Raw genomic sequence first — 24,373 nt, forward strand, 5'->3', positions numbered from 1 at the left:
GAATATAATAGAATAAAAGCAGGCCCATACACTTATGTTCATCTGAATTATGATTAAAATGTAATTCAGTGAGGAAAACACTGAGTTTTCCATAAATGATGCTGGAACAATTAGTATCCACATGGGGGGAAAGGAATTTTGACCCTTGTTTTATACCACATGTAAAAAAAATAAAAATAAAAATGGATTAAGAACTCCAATCTTAGAAGTATAGACAATAAAACTTCTAAAAAGAGACACAGGAGAACGAACGTGTACATGACCTCAAGGTAGAATAGAAAATTAAAAGCACCAACTAAAAAAGAAAAATAATACATTGGTCCTAATTAAAATTGGTTATTTAAGCCTTAAAATCATTAGGGAAATTACTAAAACTAAGTATTTATAACACATATTTGATAAAAGCTTATATCTGGAATATATGAGAAAATGAAAAAAAAATAGGTATATGCATCTGCCAAAAGGCAAACCAAGATAATTGAGTGCAAATGCCCATCTACAGACTTGTACAGGGATATTTAGCTTTATTAACTAATAAAAGCCCTAAACTGAAAGTAATCCATCAATAGAGGAGTACAAAAATTGTGAGCTATTTATATAATAGAATACTATACAGCAATAAAAGAATATTATATCTATGTATATATGTATATTTATATTTATATTATAAATATGTATATATTTAGGTATATATGTATATACACAGGTGTGTATACATATATGTTTATATATATATGTATACAATTTTTTCTTTTTTCTCAAATTATTACTAGTCTCCATCTAACGGTGTGAGGATTTTCTCCATCAAGATGTCTTCATAATGTACTTGGCATTAATTGATCAGGTTTAAGGGAATTGAAAAACAGGACAAAATCATATTATTGAAGAAAACTTGTTCATTATAATGAATTGTGAGTTGGACTTATCAGCAATTCATTTTATCTCCTTAATTTAGAGGGGAAAAGACGATATTTTACACGAAGAGATTTAAAAATAACTTTATTTTCTAAAACAAGGAAACATTCCTATGTACAGCTATTCACTATAAACTTCTTGTTTAATTGTTACGCTTTTATGGACATGACTTGATGCTAGAAATTTATAGTATATGCCAAGTTAAAATAAGAATAATTTTAGGGGCACCTGGGTGGCTCAGTTGGTTGGGTGACCAGCTTTGGCTCAGGTCATGATCTCACAGTTTGTGGGTTCGAGCCCTGTATCAGGCTCTGTGCTGACAGCTCAGAGCCTGGAGCCTATTTCAGATTCCGTGTCTCCCCCTCTCTCAACCCCTCCCCTGCTCACTCTCTGTGTCTCTCTGTCTCTCAATAACAAATAAACGTTGAAAAAATAATTAAAAAAAAAGAATAATTTTAGACTTCATTATTGTATTGACATCCTTTTTAGCTTCACACCAAAAGTGCCATCAGAAAGAATATACAGTAGAAAATAAACACATTTACTGGCACACTTTTTAGATCATAAACCAAACTTTAATATTTTAAAATAAAATACTCTACTTTACCATCAGTTACTTCCAAATATGCTTTTGTGATGATACTTCCAGCAACATTTAAAGTCTGGCAGATGTAATAACCAACATCAGATCGCTGGACGTTAGTGATAGTGAGATCACCAGTCTGGGAGACTGAAAAACGGCTGGTTGACTGTGGTGGCTGATATGAGAAAAGCAGATTCTAGAACCCAGTATTTGGGAGGAAAGAATAACAATAGGTTAACTGCTAGGTTCTAATATTTTGGCATATATACATAAATATTTATAAACAGGTATATAAATGCATACACATATACATGCATACCACACAATATATACACAAATGAGCTAAATATTCTTTAATCACATACCGACATATGTAGATGTACACACATATATAGACACCAAGTTTAGTGACCTAGCCTTAAATAGAATCATTTTAAAAGTTAAATAAATTCAAAATGTTGATAGGTGCTTTTATAACGATCAATTTCAAATAATACTAGATATAAAAGTAGTAGGTATCAACAGAGCTAAAACTTTTACATGTTAATCAAAACAAAGTCAAAGCTTTGCTTTACATATGTATGACTATTAGGACTATAAACAATAAATCCTTTAATATACAAACAAAATTAAAATTTAGCACATTCTGACAAATTAAGTTCAAAGAAACTTTTGGCACCAGAAAAAGTATCTCTGTTATCTGTCCATTATAAAAGTTCAGTGACTTTTATCAAACTGTAAATAGTTTCTTACTTCTCCTGTTAGATAGTGAGGCATATCCATTATGGATCATTTTGAAATTCAAATATTAAATTTAAGAATTCATAATGGAGTTTTATTTCTGTAGAAATTCATCTTATATACAAAGTCAACACAAGATGTGATATTATTTTATGGTACAAATTTCTCCCTATGAATCTCAAAGTTTGTTCCCCTGTTAGAGAGAGTATATATATTTCATGGGAAATTAACACTTCATGAAATAAAGTCAAGATTTCTTCTAACCAAATAAAGTTGTTCCTTTTTATAAGTTTAATTGCCTTGGACAGCTCAATCAGTTAAGTGTCTGACTCATGATTTCAGCTCAGGTCATGACCTCTCCATTCCAGGAGATTGAGCCCTGCGTGGGGCTCTGCACTGATGGTGTGAAGCTTGCTTGGAATTCTCTCTCCCTCTCTCTCTGCTCCTCCCCTACTCATGCACACCCCCCCCCCGCCCCCGCCATCTCAAAATAAATAAACATGAAAAAAATTAAATGAATAAAAGTTTCACTGCCTCTTAAAATATATAATTTTATAAAGGCTTATGTACTATTTCATGAATATATGTCCAGTGACAAAATTTTAGTAGAAAGTAAGTTGTATTTTTTTATTTTAATTTTTTTAGCAAGTTGTATCATTAAACCAAACCAAACCAAGTCAAAATCATTTCAAAATTTGATAGAGTTTACATAACTTAATGAATAATTTATTTAAATAACTAAATGAGTCATTAGAATACTACTCTGTTAAGAAGAAGTTCCAGTGGATTTACTATATAGATTTTCTTATATAATATGCTTTCAATTCTTTCTGCTCTACAAAAAAAATTTTTTTTTTTTTTTGCTGTAATTTGCTATCAGCAAAGTTTTTCTTCGAGGCCAAATGGAATGTGTTAGAAACGACAAAGGTGCTGCAACTCAAATGATGGGTCTATATACCATAATCAACTTAATATTTGCCTACCAAAGTGAAAACAAAAGCGAACTTGTTGCATTGCCTATGAAAGATTAGTGAGTGCAGTCAGTAAACTACCTATATGTTACTTCATATGAACACAATAGAAGCAAGACCATGAAACAACTCACCCAAGATTGAGTTAAGCAAAAAATAAAAGAAGCTAGGAATAACTGTATTAAAAAAGGAATGAGAATCTTTTTTATAAGTATCAGAAACAAGCAAAAGGAAATGCTTATTTTGTTGAAGAAGGCAAGTCAATAAGAGATAAGAAAAAAAAGACTTAGGTTTAAAAGCTATTTTAAAGTTTCCTATTATTTTTAAGGTGAAATTATTTCAAAATTTCCTTTTTATTAAGGTGAAGCCTAATCGTGAACTTAGAATTTGTAACAGCATAGAATTTTACATTTTAGTTCAATGTATATAGAAAATTCTGGTTTATAAATGTTTAGAGAATGGGATTAGATAGCAAATCGCAATCAGATGATAGTTTTCAAAGAATTAGAATACACTGAACTGTATTTAACATGACATCTATATTAAACAGACTAACACATGGTTTGATGAATCTTTGACATGCAAAAATTGATATATATAGTTGATATTTATGTATATATGTATCTATAGACACACACACATAAACATAAAGAAGTGAAGAAGACAGTTGAGAATCCTGACGTTTTCAGAGAAATTGCACTGAATAATTGCCATCTGTTTGAAATGTGTGTAAATCTCTGTTAACATATAATTACAGATATCTGAATAATAGAAATGATAATTAATTAAATTACACTGAGAAAAAGTACAGGTTTTTTTTGTTTAATTTGGCTGAATTGGAAGTAAAGATAAATTATATATGATAATTACCATGCTATATATCACCCTATGTACCGAAACTAGGCAGGAAAATTAGACTTTTTTTAATGTTTATTTATTTTTGAGAGAGAGAGGGAGACACAGCATGAGCAGGGGAAGGACAGAGAGAGAAGGAGACAGAGAACCTGAAGCAGACTCCAGGTTCTGAGCTATCAGCACAGAGCCCGACATGGGGCTCAAACCCACAAACTGTGAGATCATGACCTGAGCCAAAGTCTGACGTTTAACTGACTGAGCCACTCAGGCACCCCAGGAAAATTGCTTTTAGAATTACAACAATTAATGACTTTTTTTTTCTTTTCTTTCACTGTTGACGTCTTCTAGGGTATTCAGAGAATTTTCAGTTCTCTTAAAACAACAACTGTATAACTAAATAATGCTTTGGTTTTTCTTACATTTCAGGCACCCACCTTAGCTGACTGAAATATAGAACAAGGTCTTACCTGACTCCCCTCTCGTCTCCAAAAAATAGCTGGTTGAGGATTTCCAGTTGCTTCACACTGAAAAGTTACAGTTCGCCCCAAAGCAACAACCTGGTCACGGGGTTTCACAACAAAATGTGGAGGTTCTAAAGGAGATGAAACAAATTACACCAAATCAAAACATGTAGTTATTATCCTAATGGAGACAATTTGCTGATATCCCAAGTGTTGCCATTATTTTACATGACTCATTATGCACTATAACATGTACCCATTCTCATCCTTAATTTACTCGAAGTTAAAGTGTTACTCGAAGTTAAAGGGCATATTTATAGAAGAGAATAGAGATTTTTTGTGAAGCAGTTTTCTTTTTTTTTATTGGTTGACCTTCTAAGATTAACCTCCACATTAAAAAGAATTCTTGAGCTGCAATTTGACCCTTTACATTCAATGTATACCTGAAATGTGTACGAATGAGTATCTTTTCTTATTTAGAGCTGCTTAAAGCTGAATGGACTTTAATCATATACACAAGGACCTCCTGACGTAAGCAGGCCCTAAAATTACTTTAATTTAACTCAAAAGCTCCTGAAATGCTACCATGGAAATTATAACCATTTAGAATCTTCAGTCCAATTACTTGAATGGAAATGAATTTAAAGCAATAGTTGAGTCAAATGCCTCCTTCATTTACATAGGCAAGGGCATGTTCAAATAGAATATATATGGAAATGAGGGCAAATTTGAAACATCTGCTCATCCTGACATTATAAATACTGCCAGCTTTGTCCAAACTGTTTGATTTATACAGACTTTAAATGGCCACTTCATCCAGCAGTAAATAGAGTGTCAGAAAATTGTGTCAGTTACATTGAGAGCAACGGCAGCTGAAAACACTAGGTGTGCTGATGGAGTCACTTCTGGGGGGAGAGAAAAAAGCTGTTTTTGGGGCCGTGCTTTATGCTTAGAAAAATACGCACTGAATGTAAGTCTTTTTACCTACTGTTTACACTTTTCAAATTCATTTCTTATCAGCTGTCTGAAACACCTAATTATTCTCCTCTCTTGTCTCAGTTCAAATTGAAGTGAACATTTCAAGCCAGACATTTAACAGTTTATACAGGATAGGGTTCTTCTAATCCACTTTTTAAGACTGTTCCATTATTTTAAACCTTTTCTTTAAAGGTACTTTTAGTTACTTATATCAGTCACTTAGGATAATGCCTTCAAGTGAAAATGAATTGAAAATTATATTCAGATTATGTCCACAAAGGCTACACTGCTTACAAGAACACGACTTCTTTGTTAATGAAGTCGAGGATTTGAAAAAGGTAATTTTCTCTCCATAAATACATTCTAGGCAATTGCATCTAAGACATATAAACAAATGTTTATAATATATATTATATATAAATTTTTAAATCTCTCATTTGAAGTAAAAACCTCTTTTTTTTTTTTAAGAGAGAGATATAACAGAACTTGCTGAAGATTGCATGGTGGCAAAATTGAAGAAAGCAATTAGATCTCCTAACTTCTAGATTAGTGTGATTTCTTCCATACTCCCTTTTTATTTTTAATTGAGGTTTAGTAGAAATTATACCATTTAACTAGAAAATTATAGGAGACCAGAAAAATCAGGTCAAATGCCTTCAAATGTCCTATAACTTATAGGGAAGAAAATACAAAGTTAGGAGATACAGTTTAGGTTCAATTTGGTAACACTGAAGTTCTACCTTATAATTTTTTTTAACTCTGATTGTAATTGAGTGGTTTACTCATGAATTTAGCAAACACTATCATTATCCAGGTATAATAACAGACATGTGCATCATTTCTTGGGGATTTTCCTCCATACATATCCATACAGGAGCATTTGATTCCTTAGTTAAGGGCTGCAATAATTGAGGTAGAAATCAGATGAAAAAATTCAAAGGATTGACTAGATAATAAACTAAATCCAGAAGAGAGTTTGGTTTATTTCAATAAAAGAAAAAAAAATGATTAATTAAATGAGTGGGAGAATATGACTTTCCAATATGTAGGGAATTTGAGTAGGAAAATATAAATGTTCAAACCACTCAGAGAAGTATAAACTTCGGGTGGTCTCTTTCCTAAATCTCAGAAGCATGTCTAATAACGTGTGCCAGAACCCATGTTTCTTTTATAAGATGCCAGCTCTCCTCAAACCTCAAAGACTTATTTGGGAACCAGGGATACAAACCCTTATGCTAACTACATTTATCCTGCAGCAATCCTTCCACACAGGATATCTGCCTGGAAACGAATTTACTATATTTTGCAGGCACATTCTCGAGCCAACATCAACAGTGACATCAGCCCCAAGATATGTCCTAGAAATATAACTTTAAAAAATCCTTTTCTACATGTATGTTGAATATGAGATGTAATTATATCTCCATGAAAAATTTAAATGGATTACATACGCCTCTATCTATCAATCTATCTATCATCATCACCTATCTATTTAGACTGAGAAGGCCATTCATCGCATCCATCTACTTGAAGTTTATGATGGAATGCTGGAATATTTTTCAAAGGCTACATTCTAACTTGTTATAATTAAAACTACAGAACCATGTTACTAATGTCATATATGGTCAGTATTGGAAATTTAGAAAATCAAACAAGCAAAGAAAAAAAGAAAACTACCCATAATTCAACCATACAAAGTGGACCATAGTGTTTTCAAATATTCTTCTAAAATATCACTCCAATAACTCTTTAATAATCCATATACAAATTTACCTTAAATTATTTAATCAATCTATTGCTTTTAAATTTGGATTTGTTTCTAATTTTCACTATTAAAAACAATAGTGACAATAACATCCTTCCCAATTATATTCAAGGTTATTTCAACCGACAACCCTCCTATAGGGCATTTTCCTCCCAAACCTCCCAAACACTGAACATTAACATCTTTGCCAAACTGAGAATGAAATTTCCTACCAATTTGCCTTTGTGTATTAGTGAGATTAGACATTTATGTTCACATTACCTTGTCACTGATATCCTATTTTTTGGGAATATTGTGTTCCTATGCTCATCTTTTTTATTTTTAAGAACTATTGTTAGGTGAAAATTTCATCCATTTTTCATATGTGTTGTAGATATATTTTTCCATTTTGTTGACAATTGTTCTAATCTGGTTAAGCATTTTTGTTATTCTATCAATAAAATTACATAATATAGATTACATAATAAGTAATAAATTATGTGAACATTCACCTCCATTTTCATCCTATACTTTTGTCTTTATTTTTTTATGTTTAAATATTAATCCATATACATTTTTGTATATACAGTAGCATATAGAAAGCTATTTCTTTCAAATAGCCCCTTAGTACATCACCATTATTGAACAATCCATCCTATCTGTGTTAGTATGAACACCTTTATAATATTTATGTAGCTTTTTAACTTAAAAAATAGGAAGCTTTTCTTAGGCCAAATTATTCCCTGGCATAGTACTTAGCATCCTCATGTAAAACTCCAAAAATGGTTTTCCAGCGTTTTTAAAGGGTGAGTGTACCTTCCCCAACATGCTGATCATGAGAGGACTTGGAAACGTAATGACTACATATATGAGGCCAAGTTTATCAGTGAGAAGTTTGATACATTTTAGAAGCATCATGCAATTATTTCTTACATAAAATGAAAGGAATGTGATACAAAGAAATGGAAATGAGTGCGAACAGCCCTAAGTGCAAGGTTATTCACCAAGAGGACTCCTAATGACAATTACTGAACAATAGTTACAAAAGCTTAGATAGACAGACATGAATTTATAAACATATTTTGGACCAAACAAACACCCCACATTGTTCTCTGGGCACCTCTCTTTGTTTGTTTATCTCATGAGATATAAATTGAAACAGTACTTAACTACGATATAGTCCTATCACTTATTTTATCACGCAATTAAGGACAGAAAAAAACAAAAGAATGCAGATCACACATCATTTAACAAGACATAAGGTTAGCAACCCCATTACCTTTACTCTTTGTCACAGTTACCCATACTTCCTGCAGACTTTATTCTGTGCAGTCTGTCTTTGTGGCCAATGACAAGTGAAACATGGAGGCTGATTGGTTGAAGGACATGGAAGGGTATGGATGGAAAGGGGAAGAGAAGTTCCAGTCACAGTGACACGGTGATTAGGAGATGGCCAATAAAATGTCAACTTACCAGACCCAACTAAAACAAAACAAAAAAAAAAAAGAAAACATGAAATAAATAAAAATAAAGAAACAGAAATGAAACAGAAAAAGTAATAAGATTTGACTTAACAATGATACTTCTTTTAATGTAAAATAAAGAACACATTAATATTTGGCTCATAAGCTCCATGAATGAATATTTGTTAGCATTTTAAGTATAATCATGAATAATTTAAGAGAAATAGAAATGAATCTTAAAATCTCTACTATGATTAAATGACAGAGCTACAATGGATGGTATCTATACAATTCTAAAACACTTTTCAATGACTACATTTTGCTATCAGATGACAGGGTTAGATAACTACATACGTAATGAGTTTAAAAACACAATACATATTAACTGCTAATGCTACTTACAATAGAAATCAAGCATCTTAATCAAAGGCAAAATAGTGTTAAATCCTACAACTCTACCACCAGATTACTTTTAAAACGTTCATGCTGCCAATGATATTCTATTAAATCTGTGTTTCTCATACTTGAATAAGCACATAAATCACCCTAAGAATTGCTTAAAATACAAATGATAATTCCATAGGTTAGAAGTATGGCCTGAGATTTTGCATTTCTACCAAGCACTCAAGTGCTTCTGGTCCCCAACAGTAGGTTGAGGAGCAAAGTTACTAAAAGGTGTTATACTTAAATTCCTGCAGAATTTTAACTGAGAAGATACAGAAAAATGTGAACACATGAAAACAGACAAAACTTTATAAACCTATCTAATAAAGTCATAATGACCTTACCTGCTTGCAAGGCTGAAACACTGGGCATATTAATATAGGAAGCGTGAGTAACATACTTTTTAAATACCGGAAAATGATTGTTTTGTTTTATTCTTTTAGAAACAAAGGTATTAACTGCCAAATGCAAAACTTTTTCATAATAGCCCCATACACAGCAACAATATATTTTACTCAAATAAATAACTCCCATGTCTTTAAGTTAAATCAAATTAATTTGACTTGATATACATTCCTATAGTTTATTTTTTCATTTAATTTATTTATTTATTTTTTTTTTTTATAAAGCATGGCAGAGAGGTGCAGGGCTGTGGGAGAGAGAGAGAGAGAGAGACAGAGAGAAGAGACAGAGAGACAGAGAGACAGAGAAAGACAGAGAGAGAGAGAGAGAGAGAGAATCTTAAGTGGGCTCCACACCCAATGTGAAGCCTGATGTGGGGCTCGATCCCATGACCCTAGGATTATGACCTGAGCTGAAATCAAGAGTCAGGCACTCAACTGACTGAACCACCCAGGTGCCCCCATTCCTGTAGTATAAATACAGAAACTATTTCACTGCTTCTGTGAAATGGTACAATTGTAAAATAGTGACAATAACAAAACAGAACAAAACAATCAACTTCCATCAGACTATAAACAGCTTTCTCAAGTCACTTCCGACGTTGAATCTGAAATTACATTTCCTTAATTTGTGCGATGAGGGAAAGAGACAACACACTAGAAAGGGGTTGGGGGTGCTCAAGTGAATGATGGAACCTCAGGATATTTTGGCACAATGTACGGTCTGAACTAATATCTTCAAGCTGGAATTATGTTGCTTTGGTTTTGCTGTATGGGAATGCTCAATAATCCATGTAGAAGGATAAAAATGTATGTTTTAAATAAAATATAAAATAATTTTAAAAAAGAAAAAGAAATGAAATAGAGACAAAAGTTCTCTCAACTAGTGATGTCACATATACAAAATTTAAAGGTGACTCAGAAACACATTTCAACACACATCTTTCTTTCATGAGCAAATGAGTAAAATAATGTCTTTCTTTTTCACTCTAAAGAAAAAAAAACTTTAAGCATAATATTTCATGCATTCAGGCAAGAAAAGTTTAAAAAAAAACAAGCTTTTTCTCAACTTACTCAAGGAATAATCAACATGCTATGCTACCTAGATTTGAAAACAGAGTGGACTGGACTTGGTAACACTTTTGAGTCCTTAAAGATAGTGTCTTTTAAGTGACAGGAAGAAAAATTTAGAAACTACAAGAGAGAGAACCTAACAAACAGTAGCAATAGAATTTTGCCAAATGAATGAATGAATGAATAAAAAATAAAAAAATAAATAAATAAATAAATAAATAAAATGATGTAGAAATAACTTATGGGATAACTTGTGAACATAAATTTAATATTAGATGGATACAGTTAGATTCAAGCCTTATTTAAAGTCAAGAGACTACAGGAATGATTCTTAAAGATTTTCTAGTCATATTTTTAGTAATTTAAAATTCCTTAAACATCTCAAAAATATCTAATGTTAAAACAAAAAAAATTATGAAGCAGATCATTTAAAATTTAAATGCTTATATGCTTAAATGCTTTTCCTTGCTTATAAGTTTTACCAGCAATCAAGCCATAGGAGTTGAATCTTTCATTAAATAAAACCCAGTATGTTCAGGAACTTCCAGTTGATGTGTTTGCATATCATATCAATAACAAATGATAATTGGAAAATAGTTCATAAAGTTATCTAAGAACAACATCTAACACAGAAGCTTCCAAAGCATCAGAGGTTTTTGAGAGGACCCTATCCTGAATGATCATTTAAGCTTTTAACAACCATGATTATCAGGAAATGATGTCTCTTACCTAAATGAAAACCTGCCTGTCACAATTTAACCCTCCTTTTTATTTATTCTAATTTCCATAAACAAATCAATGCCATTAATATCTTCCATATAAAACCCCTTTACTCACCTGAGATAAGTAATCATTCTGAACTTTCTCTGCTCAAGAATAAATGATAGAAATTTAAGTTGTTTTTTTTTTTTTTTTTTTCCCCAGATTTCCCCTTTCTCCATATTTCTCTCAGGGACAGGTCAAAGAATTTTCTTTCCATACAGACAGCAGGGACCTTCCATACGATAATCAGGGCCCATTATTGTCCAGTTAGTTATGTCCAGAAAGAATCAGAGAAAAGCAGAGTAGTTTGAATCATGTTCATTCATTATCCTCTGAAGTCTGTGGTTTATGGGTGGCCTCTCTCCTACACTCCCTAACTCTTGTCAACTTCTTTTCTTTCTACTTTAAAGGCTGGAAGCACCTCTACCCCAACTCCCTTTTCTCGTTAAGAAAGGAAAAGCCTGTCTGTCTCTATCTCTAATAAAACAATAAAACTGTAAAATGTTAGCACTGGAAGTGACCTTAGAACTTATCAGTCTAACCCTATCCTTTTTGCCTGAGAAAATGGGAACTTAAATTGTTAAATACCTTTCTCAAGGTCACAGATGACTAACCAAAGACTGCCTTCCAGGCTTTTCGACTAAATTCAAGTCTCTGTATACATTTTCCTACTGGTTAACTGGTTTGGGGAGAAATATATGCAATAGGACATAAAATGTATTTGATTTTACATTTAAACTGTCATAAAATGCCTAACTTAAAACCATCACCACTAAAACCATTACTGCCTACATTTAAAAACTTTCTAAAGTAATTCCTCATGATACTAAAAAATCTTTTAAGAGTAGTTAGCTACAGTTTTAAAAAAATATATGGAAAACTAACAGGTAAGAAGACAGTAGGCTTAAAACCTCTTGAAAATTCACCGTTTTGGAAGAAAAAGTAATGTGATCATCTATTAAGGGTGAGTCATTTCTAATGATTTCATCACCTGAAATCATTATAAACTGAATAAAAGAATACTCTTTTGAAAAATAAGAATAATATTTCTACACAATTACTTTTATGGTAAATATGTTAAGTAGGAAGTAAAACAAACTTGAAAAGTAAATAAATATTTTTAAGAGATTAAAACTTGCTATTTTTTAAACATGGCGACACATGCACATGATATATTCCATCTGCAGTAACATCTCTAAATTTTTTTTTATATTGGAGGAAGTATGCAAAGGGGTGAGAGATTAGAGAATGTGACACAAGGCTGAGTTTACATAAAAAGCACACTGTTTCAAGCTAGACTGTATTTTCTGAGTGGCACGAAAGGGAGTTATATAAAGCCTAAGATATATATAAATATATATACACATTTATATAATATATAAGTTAATATAGAATATATAAATATAATACATAAATATAATATGTAATACACGCAATACATATATAATATTTATATACTATATAATACATATATGTGTATATATATTTATATGCTAATATATAAATATATACACATTTGTATACTATATAAATATGTAATTCATATAATATATGGGGACTATATAATTACATAACTAAAATTTAATATATTTGGAGGCATACAAATATTACATCCTTGACTAATACTTTACTTAAAAAAACAACTCTAAAATGTTTGGGATATGGGGCGCCTGGGTGGCGCAGTCGGTTAAGCGTCCGACTTCAGCCAGGTCACGATCTCGCGGTCCGTGAGTTCGAGCCCCGCGTCAGGCTCTGGGCTGATGGCTCAGAGCCTGGAGCCTGTTTCCGATTCTGTGTCTCCCTCTCTCTCTGCCCCTCCCCCGTTCATGCTCTGTCTCTCTCTGTCCCAAAAATAAATAAACGTTGAAAAAAAAATTTTTTAAATGTTTGGGATAATTTAGCTTTTCTCTCTCTCTCTCTCTCACACACACATACACACACACACACACACACACACACACACACACTTAGAATAAGAGACTTTCTTCCTCTTTTGAATGTGACATCAAAGGGATCCCATTATTTACTTTAAAATCTTGTAAAATGCATACTGTTCAGACAATAATCTTTAGGTATAAATGAGAAGGTAAGAGAAGCAAAAATGGAAGCAATGAAGGAAGGGAGGAAGGAAGTGGGGAGAAAGAAGGAGGGAGAGGAAAGGAGAGAAGGAGGAAGGGTGGTAGGGAGGGAAGGAGAGAGAGGGGGGAGGGAAGATTTCTTCTATCTGCTTGTCATATACAGGAGACAAGAGTCAGATGATAAATGTCTGAAAAAATATACAAAAGCTAGAGAAAGGCTCTTTTTTCTTTTCTCTTTTCCTTTTTTTTTTTTTTTTTTTCCATTTGAGAAAATAAGGTAGCTGTAAGATACTTAAGTCTTCAAATTAGGTCTAATAAATATAGGGAGTAGCCAATCTTGATAACTACTTAGGCCAGAAGAGAAGAAGATAATGGGCCTAAATAATAGCATGAGTGACTTAGGGAAAGTATAGAAAAGAAGCAGTTAACAGTAAAGGTCACTGAACCATGAATTGGTTGCCAACTGTGATGTCTCCAGAGGTCTTTAAAAATGGGATTTATTTCCATTTGGCCACAACAGTTTAGCTATAACCCTGTCTGGTAAAGGCATAGACTAGTTGACTCTTAGCGTGCTTTCTACGCTATGATTTTTAAGAGTATGGAAATTCAGAGGCAAAAGAGGACAATGGATATATCCCTTTGGGAAATATTCCCAATATTATCCCTTCAGATTATGTATATACAAACATATACTCTACCAGAAAATGTCCTCAAAAATATTCTTTTCAGTTAATATTACCTTAAGTTGATGAACTACTTTATACAAATAGCTCATATGATAAATCCAGAAGATAGCAGAAATTCCAAGAAAATATTTGCATAATTAACACAACAATATGATTAAGATTTTGACATATTCACACCAAGATCTCAATTTTTGAAATATCATGATAAATATGTTCATGTTTATCTTTATGAGTTATATAAAGTATTAAGATTCTTCATCGTTAGCGATGGGCTATATAATTATTTTGAAATGTAATGACAGAAGACTGCCACAGTATTTGGGTCTAAAATAATGTAAGTATTCTAAACTCCTAGAATGATGCTATAAAAGATTTCATGGTTAAGCAAATATATCTATGGTAAAACCAATCCTATTAGTAAACATCAGAGAAGAACAGCTTTCTTGAATGTGCTATATGGAATTCTGCTATTCACAGATACTAGTTTTCATCATTAGTAACTCAATTCTAATGAATCTTTAAATTTATGTGATTTTTTTCATTCTCCCATATAGTGCTTTTTGAATAGCAGGGCTCAATTAAGAAATCTGACAGCCTAGAATTGTAAATACCACATCCAGAAGAATATGAATGAATGAAGTAAAATAATGAGTTATAGGATTCTTTGGGGAAGAAAATACATTTTTATTAAAATAGAGGAACACTCAAATTTTCAAGTAATGAAGCTATCTACCTTTGAACTGACAGAACCCAGTCACTGTTATGTCGGAGAAATTATATGCATAGATACTCATGAATGATAATATCTCTAACAATTAAAAACATTCAGGATATTTTAATACTAGGTATGATTTCTTTTGGGGGAAAAGATTGAGTTTAACTTAAAAGCCTGTCATTATGTCTTTCAACTTTTCAGACATAAAAAGAGTGATTAAGAGGGGAATTTTTAGAATATATTTAATAGATACATAAAATACTATGAACTTTTCCCCTCACTCAACTATCTCACATTATTTGTGGATCACTGGTCAGGGAGACAATTGTGGTTGTCACAATTGAAGGGTGATGCTACTGGCATCTAGTGGAGAGAGGCCACGGATGCTGCTAACCCCCCTATCATGCACCAGACAGTTTCTCACAACAAAGAATGAGCCAGTCCCACATGTTAGGAGTGCAGGGCTGAGAAATCTTGCTACAGATTATCCGTTCACCTGAAAGTTTAACAGAAGAGTATAGAGTAATTATTCTCCCCCACATGTGTACAAAGTACCTTGCACAACCTCTGATATATCATAGATGCTCAGAAAAAGTTAATACTTTTGCCCTTTCCCTTCCATTTCTAAAAACAAAAGTCCCTACTTTTCTGAAAAGCAGTTATCAAATGGTACAACTTAGTTACGTGTCTACGAAAGAGTCTGAGATGGAAATGTAACTACTTGGGAATCTATGACAATGTGTGTACCACCAGACAGGATCTCAGGAGCATAGCTTGATGGTAATATTCCCTAAATTAATTTAGAAAGCCAGAAACCTGGATCCTTCCTCTCCCTCCTCCTTGAGATGCACAATTCATTACCAAATTCCATAGCTTTTATTTTATAACAATTGTCCATCCCATCTCCCTCTTTCTAGCTCCATTGCCACCACTCTGGCCCCAGTTTCTCAACAGTGGTCAACTGAACTACTGCCTTGATTTTTTCCAATCCAATTGTACAATATGGCTAGAGTGCTTAAAAACAAAACCAACTAAATTAACCTGATTATAGTATGTTTTTGCTTAAAATCCTTCAGTATAGTTCCACTGCTCTTAAAATGGAGAACAAAATCCTTAACACGGTCTTCTCACATCACCTGTCCCCTGTCATCTCCCTAACCTAGCCCCACAGACCTTCCTTCTGTCCTTGAGTATACCATGCATGATCTTACTCTGGTTCGATTTATCTTGTATCCCAGGATCCCCTCCCCACCCTCCCACTGCTTTAACTACTTAATTCCTTTTTACCTTAGCTCTCAGCTCGAAAAAAACCATCGTCCAGAAACTCCCTCTAAATGTGATGCTAAATCTTTTTAGAATGCCATATATTCTCATAGCAACCTTAATTTTCCTCCCAGAGCACTTCCTATAGCTTAAAATTACACATTTAAGTAATTATTCTGTAAATGTCTATCTCCCAAGCTAGCCTATAAGCTCCATGAGAGTAAGCATTTAACTATTTTCTTTGCCATTATTTCTCTAGAACTTACCAAGTTGAGAACATCACTCACAATGTAATATCTACTGAAAGAGTAAACCCATGACAATAATGTTCCCATTGCCCAGCTGAAAGCACTTTCTCCCTCCCTGGCATATCTGTATCTTTACAAATCTATTTTTTACATTCTGCTAATTACTGTTGCTATTTGTGTATATCTCCCTTCTTCACCAGCTATAATAAGCTCCGTGAAGGCAGGTCTCAGGTCTTAGTTATCTATGTACCCTTTACAGCAACCAGCATACTATTTTGCATATAGAAAGTGCTCCAGTGCATACAGAAAAGTGCCAAATTTGAAAATTTGGAAGCCTATCTTCAAATGGCATATTTCATAGAGGGTCTCGAGTTGGGGTACATAATGGTATAAAGATAAAACTACTCCACTGACCACTGAAACAATTCTGTATCAAGATCCTCTCCAGAATTAACAAGGTCTCCCTGAATAAATTACATAACCTTTCTACATCTCAGTTGAGAGGGATCAGTGTCAGCTAACTATGTGTCAGATCACACACCAGAACCCTCACAGCAGCTCTGTAGGAAAGTACTCAATGTGCCAATTTGCAAGAGGAGGGAAGTGAGGATTAAGTACCTTTCTTTCTTTTTTTTTTTTTTTTTTTTGTTTTAAGTTGATATATTTATTTTTGAGAGAGAGATAGAGAGCAAGTGGGAAAGGGGGAGAGAGAGAGAGAGAGAGAGAGAGAGAGAGAGAGAGAGAATCCCAAGCAGACTCTGCACTGTCAGCACAGAGCCCGGTGTGAGAACTCAAACTCATGAACCTTGAGATCATGACGTGAGCTGAAATCAAGAGTTGGGCGCTTAACTGACTTAACTGACGGAGCTACCCAGGAGCTCCAAGATTAAGTAACTCTCTTAAAGTCATACCTCAGGTAAGAAATGGGGGATTGAAATTCAGGTCCTTTCAGCTCTTAAAACCTTCCCTCTTTTTTACTACATTGAATGACTTCTGTGTTGAAATAGTTAAGCCTTATTCTAATGTAATTTTGGTTCTGTTTTGGCCCCACGACCTAAACCAAATAACTTTTTTTTTTTAATTTTTTTTTTCAACGTTTATTTATTTTTGGGACAGAGAGAGACAGAGCATGAACGGGGGAGGGGCAGAGAGAGAGGGAGACACAGAATCGGAAACAGGCTCCAGGCTCTGAGCCATCAGCCCAGAGCCTGACGCAGGGCTCGAACTCACGGACCGCGAGATCGTGACCTGGCTGAAGTCGGACGCTTAACCGACTGCGCCACCCAGGCGCCCCTTAAACCAAATAACTTTTAATAAGAAATTTTTCATAAAGGAAATCATCAATCATCAGAAAAATGAAAAGGCACTAATTAAATGGGAGGAAACATTTGCAAATCATATATCTGACAAAGGGTTAATTTCCAAAATATACAAAGAATTTACACAACCTAATAGAAAAAAATCTGGCTAAAAAATGGGCAGAAGGTTGGAATAGACAGTTTTCTAAAGAAGACATACAGGTGACTAACAGACACACGACAAGATACACAATATCATTCACCATCAGAGAAATGCAAACCCAAACCACAGTAAGATATCCTCTCATTGTGTTAGAATAGCTGTTATCAAAAAGACAAGAAATAATAAGTGTTGGCAAGGGAACCCTTGTGCACTGTTGGTGGGAACATAAATTGGTACAGTCACTGTGCCGAACAATGTGTACGTTCCTCAAAAAATTAAAAATAGAACTATCACGTGATCCAATAATTCCACTTCTGTGTATTTACCCAAAGAAAACAAAAACACTAATTGGAAAATATATATGCACCCCATGTTCACTGCAGCATTATTTACAATAGCCAAGATAAGAAAGCAAACTATGTGACCAACACTGGATGAATGGATAAATAAATGTGGTATAAATACAATGGAGTGTTATTCGGCCATAAAAAAGCAAGGAAATTCTGTCATTTGAGGCAACATGGATGAACACTGAGGGCAGATGGTAAGTGAAATAAGTCGGATGAGAGGTAGACAAATACTGTATGATCTTACTTATATGTGGAATTTAAAACAAACAAACACACAACAAAAAATACCAAGCTCACAGCACAGAGAAAATAGATTAGTGGTTGCTTGCGGCAGGGGTAAGAGGTAGGAGAAAAGAGTGAACGGGGTCAAAGGTACAATTTTCCATATAAATAAGACCTAGGGATATAAAGTACAACACAGCAATCACAGTTAATAATACTGTACTTAAAAGTTGCTAAGAGAATAAATCTCGAAAGTCCTCATTACAAGAAAACAAATACCATGTATTAATAATAATAATAAACATACACCATTTTGTATGGTGACAAATATTCACTAGATTTCTCATGGTCATCATTTGCAATATACAGAAATACCAAATCATTTTGGAATATACTTGAAACTGCTATGTCTTATGTTGATTATACTCTAATTCAAAATTATTTAAATACATGATTCATGCATTAATACATAAAATTAACATAGATATAGAACTATTCTTCTCAGATGTGAGCAGGTTTCACATATGTAAGAAGGTTATGAGGGGGAAATAAACCATGTTATATTTTATATTCTCATAGAAAATCAACATCAAGGCGGGCTCAGTCAGTGCAGCATGCAACTCTGGATCTTGGGGTTGTGAGTTTGAGCTCCAAAAATAAAAAAAATAAATAAAAAATAAAATCTTTAGAAAAAAGAAAAACAATGTCAAAACAGCCAATTTCATTTCTGAAAAGTGATGTGAATGCACCCTTTTAGGACAACCACTGTAAATGCCAAATGTATGTAGTCAAATATCAAATGGCACAGTCACAGTTTGCTATATGACAGAGACATCTCTGACTTCAGTTTCCTCATCTGTAACACAGAGCCAGAGTAAATACGGCCTTAAGTCCCCATCCATGTTTAACATTCAAAATCTCCTCAACCTAGCACAGAAAGTTTATAACTTAACATTTATTACCAAGAAACTTAAATCAGGCCAAAATTACTCATTTTCAATTAGTATATTTGGGGGGAATAGAAAGCATAAGGAAAACACAAGAGGACACCTTATCTCTTTACTAATGACCTAAAAGAATACAGAAATACCTGTTCCACCATCCACAAAGTTAACTTTAAAAGCACTTTTGTAAAATGGACATATCTATCAGTTTCAATTGTGCAATGCTTTAAGTTCTCTCCTAACAACATTGACAACACAAAATAAATGCCCTAAAGCTAAAGCTAACTTTAACAACCATTTATGGATTTTCCCACCCTCATCAATCTGTTATAAAGCAATTACTCAGCTGTATTTTGTCTTATACCTATTTTAGTATTTTCTACAGGTGTGTTTACACTGGCACATTATTTATCAAGTCCTGAGAATAATAGTTTAAAAGCAAGTTAAAGTGCTCATGGTATTTTAATCAGTTTTGCAAACTCCAGGCAGGCATGGTATTGTAAAGTAGTAACTTCCTATTTATACAAATCTTTAGAAACAATAAAACAAAAAGAAGCATATTATATTTTCAAATTACTGAAATAACACTTAAAGGGCACCAGCTGCTGCATAATTGTAAATTGCAATGATTCTAATGATGACCCTGATGTTTGGAATATGCTAAAATGATTTGTGAATCTACAAGAACGTATACTGTTAGCATAATTTACATGGTGTCTACCCATAAAATATTTAAAATGATAGCAAATAAAAAACTAGTACACAGGAATGCAAAAAAAGTCAAATTTTCAATTATCTTGCATATTTAATTTATCACTGGGTTCACCATTTTATTTTTTTTAAGGTATATTTCTTTATTTTGAGAGAGAGAGAGAGAGAGAGAGAGAGAATGTGAGTGGGGGTGGGGCAGAGAGAGAGACAGAGAGAATCCCAAGCAGGCTTGGTGCTGTCACCACTGAGCCAGATGCGGGGCTTGATCTTACAAACACTGAGATCAAGACCTGAGGTGGAATCAAGAGTCAGATGCTTAACTGACTAAGCCACCCACGCGTCCCTGGGTTCATCATTAAAAAAAAAAAAAAAAAATGGTGCCCTGAATGTTAAATAGTCTACAATTATTCTCTTTATGATTTTTGAAAGGATTTTTTTTTTAAATAACCTCTATACCCAACAGAGCTCAAACTCACAACTTTGAAATCAAGAGTCCCACACTCCATCAACTGAGCCAGTCAGGCACCCTTGATTATTCTCTTTTAAACAAGAATTATCTTGGGGGTGCCTGGGTGGTTCAGTTGGTTAAATGCCCAACTTTGGCTCAGGTCATGATCTTACAGTTTGTGGGTTCAAGCCCCATGTCAGGCTCTGTGCTGACAGCTCAGAGCCTAGAGCCTGCTTCAGATTCTGTCTCCTTCCCTCTCTACCCCTCCCCCACTTGCAGTCTGTCTCTCTCTCTCTCTCTCTCTCTCTCTCAAAAAAAAAAAATAAATAAACTTAAAAAAAAATTTAAATGAGAATTATCTCACTTTATGTCCTAATAATTCTAGATAAAATAGACTATATCAATATGAGTTGCCTCGGGGCGCCTGGGTGGCGCAGTCGGTTAAGCGTCCGACTTCAACCAGGTCACGATCTCGCGGTCCGTGAGTTCCAGCCCCGCGTCGGGCTCTGGGCTGATGGCTCAGAGCCTGGAGCCTGTTTCTGATTCTGTGTCTCCCTCTCTCTCTGACCCTCCCCCGTTCGTGCTCTGTCTCTCTCTGTCCCAAAAATAAATAAACGTTGAAAAAAAAAATTAAAAAAAAAAAAAATATGAGTTGCCTCACAATTAATTATTTAACATTAAATGATACACAAAATACAATATCACAAAATAATTCCATGTCTTAAACTTATGTGAGATTATTAGCAATGAATGTTTTAAAATAAGCTATCCATCAATGACTAGAGCAAAAAAAAGTAATTTATTTCTCTAAATTTCATTCTCAGAGTGAGTAATTCAGATGGTATAGATTCACAAAACTCTATTACATATTTCCAAATTGATGCCATTATTTCAGAATGTAGGTTCCTAAAGACAGTCGCTAAGTTTTATATCTATCTATATAGCTGGGTGAAAAGAAAAACCTCACCAACTATTATGTAGATGGATAAATCACAGAAAAGCTCCAAAGATAATGGAAGGCCCAAGACGTGCTATTTACTAGTATGGTGCTGTGTCATTATTTGTCACAGAATCATCTTATGTATCAATTATTTCTTGAACTTGACTGCTGCACTTAGTTCTTCAAATACTCGCTTGGCACACACATTAAGAGAGTGTTTCCAATTCTCTGTAGGAAGGCCATGTGGAGAATGCTTTTCCTTTGGGTTAATGTTTAAGATTTTATACCAGTTTGTTTGAAATAACTGAAAGCAACCCAAAACCTTCATGAGTAAATGAAAGAAATCTAAAAGAAGGTCACATCTTCAACAGTCATTAGGGTTAAAATGGCTGTTTCTGAAAGGCTATGAGAACACAAGAAGTTCTTTACTTTATCCTTCCTACAAAAAAAAAAAAAAAAAAAAAAAGGAAAGGAATCATAGGCCATAATGCTGCTGGGTCTCAATCAAATCCAACAGTAGAAAAAAACCAGCAGGAGTACAGCTTGGCGTCCTATTTACGCCAGTGGATCAGACAGCTAGGCGAGGGAGGTATTCTCACAAATCACTCTCTTGTTAAATTCTGTAGTGGGACTTCATTAAACCTCTTGGCTGATGGCATTTTACTTTCAGCCGGTTCACAAAGAGCTCAGCTGGCAATACTCATTCTTTAAAAGTCTCCACTCACACATTGTCTTTCTTGGGACTGCTTTTTATAGTCGCAAATCTCTTTTTCTCATCAGCTCCTCAAATCTTCTATGGGTTTTTTTAAATCAGTATTTTAACTACAAAACAAATGACGACAACAACAAAAAACCCACAAAAATGCCATGACAAGTCCTATAAGGGAGGTATTTTGAGTAAGGCTTTTGGCTTAAGCATTAAAAGTAGCAATACTTACGTACAGGAGATGGTAAGTAAATACAACATGGTGACGTGCATGTATGTTTTGTTTATATACACAATATACACACATAAAATGTCCCCCATGCTCTAAGGTACTGTTTCCCACAGCACCACTGATTTTACAGGACCTCTATGGATTATTGCCATATGACATGAAGAATTGTTCCCCAAAGAACCAGTCTGCTATACCTTGTTAGAGTCTGGCAAACATGTCACACACATATCAAGGTTCTCAAAGTCATCAAGGAAAGCTTTGGGGGTCTTAGAATATGTGTTTCATCAAAATGTTGATGAACTCACAGTCCTTAACCAGGATCTTGGATTATCGTAAACCTAACTTGAACCTGAAAAAGGCCCCTTGACACTATTAGTTTTGGCTTTGACTCAAATAACCACGTTAATGGTCAGAAACAATGTACTATTATGCTGCCGGCTTTTCTGAAATCAGCAATTTAAGCAAACTGTTCCAACAAATGATTTAAATGAAGTCTACATCAAAGAAAGGAAATTTAGGACTGAAAGGCCCAGTTTTTTCTCTCATTACTTCTTTTATGCCTAGATATCATACGAGCTCTAAAAAGTCATATGACTCTTACATAAAGATCTCATATGCTGATAGAAAGCTAAACATAGTGAACCCTATTTAAGGAAACTACAAATTTACAAAATAGGCTTTTTTTTTTCCCTAGAGAGTTTGTTTTTTAAGTTTATTAAAGTTTATCCCCAATACTGGCAGTAAAATCCACAGTAAGCTATATTGTTTTAATTTTACCTACATTTTAATTTTACATTCTGAAATAATTATCTAGTGGTCTGTTAAAAAAATGTCACATACACACAGTATGTTACAATGTGTGAGATTAACACAATGTGGTTTGGTTATCTTCAAAGCTGTGCTGTACATCTGAGAAAATGGTGAAATGCACAGACACATGCAAATACACATTTCTTTTAATGGATTATGCCTTCTGATCTATTTTCAACACTATCAAAGTTCTAAGTTATATGGAAGCTTTTAGTAGAGAGCATCTATCCATTTTTTTAAATCGCCAGTTAATTTAATTGTTCTAATATATAGACTATATTTATGAAGGTTTTCAATAACATTCATTCTATCAGGAAATTTAGCAGCATTAAACATACCAGGATTGATAATAATTATGTTTAAAGACCAAAGGGTATCATGTAAATTATGGATCTGTTTAATCACAAAGGCCAAATTTATTATTTGGGCTGCAAACACTAACCAAATACACATAATTAATACAAAAAAAAGTATTTTTAACTAAATGCAGATTTTTTTTGTATTATACTTCACTTATCCATTGTTGCCTGAAGAAACTAGAATAAAAATTAACATTTTAAACCACAATTATAGAAGCCTTGTTTATTGAAAAGTGTTTATTGTGTGCCTATGTAAAATATTTTAGGAGACACACATGTGACTCAGACCTTAACTCTCTTTATACAGCTAGGGATAGGCAGCTAAGAGCACTGAAGACATATGAATTTTTTATTCTGACACATGAAGATAGATCACTGAAGTGAGCTCCCCCTAATCATCATCCTTCATATCACCTTCTAGTTTCATTGAGCATCTAAATGGTTCACACAATGTGCTAAGCATTTCATATCTATTAGCTCACTGAATCACCCACAGCAATCCTATGAAGGAGATATTTTACCGCTATTTTACTAATAGGAAAACACTGTGCAATTCTTTTTTTTTTTTAATGTTTATTTATTTTTGAGGGAGAGAGACAGAGAGCAAGCCAGGGAGGGGCAGAGAAAGAGGGAGACACAGAATCCGAAGCAGGCTCCAGGCTCTTAACTATCGCCACAGAACCCGACGCGGGGCTCAAATTCACAAACCGTGAGATCATGACCCCAGCCGAAGTCAGATGCTTAACTGACTGAGCCACCCAGGCACCTCAAGACTGCAGTTCTACTCTACAGAATGCTTCCTAATAGT

The 24,373-nt window shown here is 33.8% G+C and overlaps 1 protein-coding gene across 10 annotated transcripts in view; it reads right to left on the reverse strand.

Annotated features, from left to right (window-relative positions):
* The window catches only part of ROBO1 (roundabout guidance receptor 1), a 1,138,975-nt gene that overhangs the window by 77,786 nt on the left and 1,036,816 nt on the right, over positions 1 to 24,373 (reverse strand). For 8 of the 10 annotated variants that reach the window (XM_045501664.1, XM_045501663.1, XM_045501668.1 and 5 more), the window contains 3 exons: positions 8,722 to 8,730; positions 4,533 to 4,657; positions 1,523 to 1,694 (listed from right to left, as the gene is read on the reverse strand). In XM_045501664.1, the coding sequence (XP_045357620.1) occupies positions 1,523 to 1,694; positions 4,533 to 4,657; positions 8,722 to 8,730 (306 nt within the window). The remainder of the gene's footprint in view (positions 1 to 1,522; positions 1,695 to 4,532; positions 4,658 to 8,721; positions 8,731 to 24,373) is intronic. The other 2 variants (XM_045501662.1, XM_045501666.1) reach the window with 1 other exon arrangement.

This window comes from Leopardus geoffroyi, chromosome C2 (genome assembly GCF_018350155.1).
Source record: "Leopardus geoffroyi isolate Oge1 chromosome C2, O.geoffroyi_Oge1_pat1.0, whole genome shotgun sequence".
In the NCBI taxonomy this organism is placed as follows: domain Eukaryota; kingdom Metazoa; phylum Chordata; class Mammalia; order Carnivora; family Felidae; genus Leopardus; species Leopardus geoffroyi.